Genomic DNA, 6487 nt, shown 5'->3' with positions numbered 1-6487 from the left:
TTACTTTATAATCAGTCTTGCAATCAGATAATAAAATCTTCCAACTCAGCTCTTCCTTTTCTAAATTCCTTTAGCTATTCAAGGTCTTTTGCATTTCCAAATAAATTTTAGTATCAGCATGCCAATTTCTTCAGAGAAAACCTGTTGGGATTTTTACTGAAAGTGCACTGATTCTAGAGGTAAATTTGGGAGGAACTGACATCTTCACAATATAGTGTCTTCCATAAACAGAATATGATTAACTATCCATATCTTCAGGTTTTAATTTTTGTCACACTACGTCTCTGTCCATCCTTCTGCCATCACATCTCCTTTTGACCACAGCTGGGAAGTTTTCCACTTTTAAGACCCAGTTCATTAGACTGGGCCCATCCATGCACATAATGCAGGCTAATCTTGCTGTCTCAAAGTTCTTAATTTAGTCATATCTGCAAAGTCCCTTCTGTCATGTAAATTAACATAGTCACAGGTTCTGGGCATTAGGATGTGGGCATCTTCAGGGGGTTCACTATTCTGCCAGCCACACTTTGCCACAAATAATGTCATGATGACTATTCCTTGTACGTGTGCTTTTAATGGAGATATATACAAATGTATAGGTCATAGGATCTGCATATAATTAGACCAGATAATGTCACCTTGCTCTTCAAAATGGCTACACCAATTATACCTCCATGTCCTTGATGTCCTTTGGCATTATCAGTTTTCTAATTTTTACCAATTATTATTAGTATAAAGTGATATCTCATTATTTCTTTAATTTGCATATCTCTGATTATAATGATTCTGAGGCTATTTCATATGCTTATTAACTTTTAGAGTTTGCCTGTTTATTTCCTTTGCCCATTTTCCCATGGAAGTTGTTACCTTTTTATTGTTGATTTGCAGGACTCCCTTGTATATTCTATAGCTGTTAGTTCCTTGCCATTTTTTGGCATTGTAAATTCCCATTCTTTAATCTGTTTATCAACTTCTGTCCATGGTGTCATTCATTAAATAGAAATGTTAACTTTTAATGTAATCACATTACACAGTTTTAAAAATATGGTTTGTGCTTTTGAAATATTCATAGTTCTTCCTTGCTTTTCTTTCACAGAACTATTTATCTTACATTTTTCTCTCATTAACTTTGTATTTCACCTTTCATTTTTGGGTCTACTGAACCATCTAGGGTTTATCTTTGTGTCTTGGGTTAGGTGGGTATATGGTCAGGTCACTCGAGATGGCTGTTCTCGTGCTCTCTGTACACCCCCTGCTCCACCAGGGCCTGCTTCACTCACATGACTATCCAGTCCTCTTAATTATAGGGCTTAATCAGTAACTGCCTACGTGCTTGCCTCCTGCTCCAGCCGCTGGTTTCCCTGGTAACTGAGAAGCCAACCTGACTTCAGTTCCCACTATAAATGGGAGCTTCCCTCTTCCCTGAGGAGCAAAGGTTGCTGCTGTGGCCGGCCGGCCTGCCAGCCATAGTGGGGTGCTTCAGACGTGTAAGATTTCCCTCTCTGATAAACTGCTGATGTCTCTGTTGCTACCTCCAGCCCCTTTCTTCCATCTTGAGCCTGAGCAACTACAAGGTTTGTAGGCCTGCAGGGTGCAGCCCAACAATAGGTGAACCAGTCAGTAGGCTGAGAAAACTCCTGAGTGCCGAGATGTCAAGAAGAAATAAGGATGGGGGATGGAACCTTGTGGGGTGATCTTGACATTAGCTAGGGGCTCTATGGCAGCTGACGACATGAAGAGATGTCTTTCTCTTTCATTATATTGCGGATATGTTCTTAACCTCGGAGTCTCTTTCCAGTTAAAAAGTAGCAACCCCATGCTTGTGACTCATCTGATTGAACGGAGATGGCTGGTGAATACAGACAAAGTGCAAAGACCTAGATTATCTACAAAATATAAGCATACCCCTGACCCACCACACCTAAATGAGTACTGACACAGACTTTAGGGATATTAACTCAGGGATAGGGACAGGCTTGTGAACCAGACATGGCCAGTTACTCAGAAGGGTTTGGTTAAGGCCTTTGGCAATGGCAAAATAAGAGGCCCCTTGGACTTCCAGTCCCAGCTAGGGAAGGGAACAGAACAACCATTGAGACAGGACTCCTGCTCTCAACCTATGGGCCAGGAGGCTAACTCAAGTTCTACAAACTATAACTGGAATCCCAGCAGTGATTGTGAATGCCATGCGAACCCAGAGGCAACTAGTCAACACCATCTGAGTTCAACTGTTCACTCCCAAGGGACTGTTGCCACCTGTTGGTCAGGATAGTAACTCACTCTTTTGCTGTCATAGGATTTGCCCCTAGGGAAACATTATAAAATGGCCCTGGGACCAGCAGGTTAGCTCCTGGTGGTTTGGGTCTGCCACCCAATGAGGAGTAGAATTAGAAAGGGACTTACAAATTTCACCTGTCTTCTTCCTGGCCCCACCCAAGATGACTAAGGTAATTAATCCGGAACCCTACTAGGGAAAGACGCCCCCCCTCCATTCTGTTAACTCTGTGCCATTGTTATACCCGGCGGCTCAGACGGTAAGGCGTCTGCCTACAATGCGGGAGACTGGGTTCGATCCCTGGGTGGGGAAGATCCCCTGGAGAAGGAAATGGCAACCCACTCCAGTGCCCTTGCCTGGAAAATCCCATGTATGGGGGAGCCTGGTAGGGGTAGGCTACGGTCCATGGGGTCACAAAGAGTCGGACACGACTGAGCGACTTCACTTTCTACTTCACTTTCTTTCTATTGTTATACCACCTCTCCAGGATTGGGCACCAGCTATGGGGACAGAGGTGGACGGGTGATATGGTATTTCAGGCCAGGACAAACACCCAGGCAGGGATGGTATTATCTCAGAATGCAGTTTCTGTTTTTATTTTGTATAATGGTCATGATCTCCCCTGTAGTATGCCTGTTAAACATCTCACATTTCCTCCCTAGCCTGAGTGGAGGGAATCTGTTCACGGACTGTGTGATAATGGTGGCTTCACTGCGAAATGAGTGTGATTGCTAGGTCTGCAGCAAATTTCCATGGAAGAGTGACTCAGCTAATGAGACCATCTAGGGACGACTGACGACTCTCACCTTCCTCCTGTCCTGCATGCCAAGTGCCTGGCTCTAAAATTGCCCACCTCTTGGCAATCCCTGTTTTTAGTGTAGCAGATATCATACTCTTGATACCCTCTAGTTGCTGGTGTCTGTATGGCCTTCATGGTATTTGGTTGCTGAGCACCTCTACATACCTGACCCCAGGGATATCATGGAAGAGAGCTGGACCAAGATTGTAAGGGTCCAGCAACGTATATAGGTGTGGTGTATGGTCAGACCACCCAAGATGGCTGTTCTCTTGCTCTCTGTACACCACCCCGCCCTGCCCCGCTCCACCAGGGCCTGCTTCACTCACATGACTATCCAATCCTCTTAATTATAGGACTTAATCAGTAACTGCCTACGTGCTTGCCTCCTGCCCCAGCCACGGTCTGCCTGGTAACTGATCACGTACGTCATTCCCCTATAAAAGGGGGGAATACCTTCTCCTCCCAGGTAGCGAGGATTGCTGCCATGTCCCGCTAGTCATGTACAGTGGGGTGTCACTCCAGGATCTTTTGCTTTGGATGTGTGATATCCCCTGTCCAATAAACTGCTAGTGATTCTGGCACTGTCTCCAGACTCCTCTTCCCTCTGCAGGCTACAAGGCTTGCAAGTCCGTGGAGTGCAACCGAACAGCAGGGATTTCTTTCTTTTTTTGTCCAAATAGTGAAAGTGTCTCTAATACATATTTTAAACAATCCACTTTTCCTCATTGTTTTAAGGTACCCCTCTTCATCACATATTAATTTCCTAGATATATTACATGGCAATCCTTGAGTTTTCTCTTCTTTAAACAGAAGTTGATCTAACCACTAATAGACTTATATTATTGCACATAAGTTTTTCAAGTAAGTTTACTTAACATACCAACTGAAATTTTTACATTGTGTTGAATTTACAGATCAACTTGGAAAGTTCAGTTCAGTTCAGTCCCTCAGTCATGTCCGACTCTTTGCCACTCCATGAATTGCAGCACGTCAGGCCTCCCTGTCCATCACCAACTCCCGGAGTCCACCCAAATCCATGTCCATTGAGTCGGTGATGCCATCCAACCATCTCATCCTCTGTCGTCCCCTTCTCCTCCTGCCCTCAATCTTTCCCAGCATCAGGGTCTTTTCAAATGAGTCAGCTCTTCGCTTCAGGTGGCCAAAGTATTGGAGTTTCAGCTTCAACATCAGTCCTTCCAATGAACACCCAGGACTGATCTCCTTTAGGATGGACTGGTTGGATCTTGCAGTCCAAGGGACTCTCAAGAGTCTTCTCCAACACCACAGTTCAAAAGCATCAATTCTTCGGCGCTCAGCTTTCTTCACCGTCCAACTCGCACATCCATACATGACCACTGGAAAAACCATACCCTTGACTAGACGGACCTTTGTTGACGAAGTAATGTCTCTGCTTTTTAATATGCTGTCTAGGTTGGTCATAACTTTCCTTCCAAGGAGTAAGTGTCTTTTAATTTCATGGCTGAAATCACCATCTGCAGTGATTTTGGAGCCCAGAAAAATAAAGTCAGCCACTGTTTCCACTGTTTCCCCATCTATTTGCCATGAAGTGATGGGGCCGAATGGAAAGTTAATATCTTTATATTAAACTGCCTTATCCAAGAACGGAATGTCTGTTCATTTATTCAGATCATCAACTCTTAAGAATTTGAAAATTCTCTCTATAGAGGTCTTATGTATTCTTAATTATTATTTAATAATTTGAATTGCTATTGTGGATAATATCTCATGTTTACTGGTTATAGCTGTTACAGAAAAAAATGCAACTGATTTTGGTAGAGTGATCTTGTATCCAGCAACCTTGTTGCTGAATACATTCTCATGAGTTCTAATAATTGTTCTTCTTAGTGTAGTAATCAAATTATCTATAAATGATAGCTTTATCTCTTTTTCAGTCCTTCCCCTCTTTTTTTATTTTTATGGCTTTTTACAGGATTCCTAGAACTATGTTAAATGGTAGCAATTATAATGGGCCTCCTTGCATTGAACTTTTTTTTTCTAAATATGGGGTTGCAAAGAGTCAGACACAACTGAAGTGACTTCTCACGCACACAGGTGTCACATATTTTCAAATTCCACTGGTGACCAGTTTTTTAATCTCCTCTCTTGATTTGGGGCTTCCCTAATAGGCTGTGTCTTGCAACTATTTCAACTGTAAGCCGTTAGATCCCTGTTTGTAGGTGATAAGTTGTGGGGCAGAGGAAGCCTTCTATAATATGATTGCACCTCATTCTTTTAATGGGTCCATTTCCCTGTGTCATGAATTTTGCAAGTGTTTTTTGAGCTTTTCATCTCCTCTTAGGTAAGAGAGGAAATCTAGGGGGCCCCTGAGTGGGGAAAATGCCCTCCCCCAGGGTTGGGTCAGTTCAGTTCAGTTCACTCGCTCAGTCGTGTCTGACTCTTTGCAACCCTATGGACTGCAGCACACCAGGCTTCCCTGTCCATCACCAACTCCCAGAGCTTGCTCAAACTCATGTCCACGGAGTCAGTGATGCCATCTAACCATCTCATCCTCTGTCATTCCCTTCTTTCTCCTGCCTTCAATCTTTCTCAGCATCAAGGTCTTTTCCAATGAGTCAGTTCAGTGTTTTTCCTGGACAGTAGGCCTTTGTCATGGAGGAGACTCTGGATGTTTTTCAGAACTTTTACCCTCTCCCTGAAAAAGAACACTAGATTTTTCTCAGATCTCTACTGTGGGTGCCTAGAAAAAAAGCCCATTATAGTATGCACCCTTGCCAGCCTCCAATTGTAGATCATACTCAAAGTAGTCCACACTCAGCCTCCAGAAATTTGTTAGGATTAACATTTAAGTGTTCCCATCAGGTGTTCTAGCGGGTTCTCCTGGTAATCATATACTAGCTCTAATTCTCTGTATGTGCTCTCCAGATTTCAAAATAGCAGTTTGCCTTGCAACATCAGTTCTCTGCCAGGTCCAAGAAACATCATTGATTCTTCTTCTGTTGATCTTAAAGAGAATACATTAAATGTTTTCATTAACATAACATTTACTACAGGCTTTTTGGTGTATGTTGTTGTTGTTCAGTCGCCCAGTCACGTCTGACTCTTTGCAACCTCGTGGACAGCAACACACCAGGCCTTCCTATACCCCACTGTCTCCCGGAGTTTACCCAAGTTCATGTCCATTGCATCAGTGATGCCATCCAGCCATGTCATGCTCTGATGCCCTCTTCTCCTTCTGCCCACAATCTTTACCAGCATCAGGGACTTTTCCAATGAGTCGACTGTTTGCATCAGGTGACCAAAATACTGGAGCTTCAGTTTCAGCATCAATCCTTCCAACGAGTATTCTGGGTTAATTTCCTTTAAGATTGACTGGTTTGATCTCCTTGCTTGAGAATTTGAGAGTCTCCAGTGGACTGTCAGGAGTCTTCTCC

At 43.4% G+C, this 6487-nt stretch overlaps 1 protein-coding gene across 2 annotated transcripts in view; it reads right to left on the bottom strand.

Annotated features, from left to right (window-relative positions):
- Positions 1 to 5442: 5442 nt before the first annotated feature.
- RIMS3 (regulating synaptic membrane exocytosis 3) overlaps positions 5443 to 6487 on the bottom strand; it is a 48782-nt gene continuing 47737 nt past the window's right edge. Inside the window, exon 10 of one of the 2 annotated variants that reach the window (XM_081493966.1) lies at positions 5443 to 6057. In XM_081493966.1, the coding sequence (XP_081350092.1) occupies position 6057 (1 nt within the window). In that variant the 3' untranslated portion in view covers positions 5443 to 6056. The remainder of the gene's footprint in view (positions 6058 to 6487) is intronic. The other variant, XM_081493965.1, reaches the window with a different exon arrangement.

The sequence above is a fragment of the Giraffa tippelskirchi genome, chromosome 5 (genome assembly GCF_054371585.1).
Source record: "Giraffa tippelskirchi isolate mGirTip1 chromosome 5, T2T-mGirTip1v1.2.pri, whole genome shotgun sequence".
Classification (NCBI taxonomy): Eukaryota; Metazoa; Chordata; class Mammalia; order Artiodactyla; family Giraffidae; genus Giraffa; species Giraffa tippelskirchi.
This window is presented reverse-complemented; position numbering and strand designations above follow the sequence as displayed.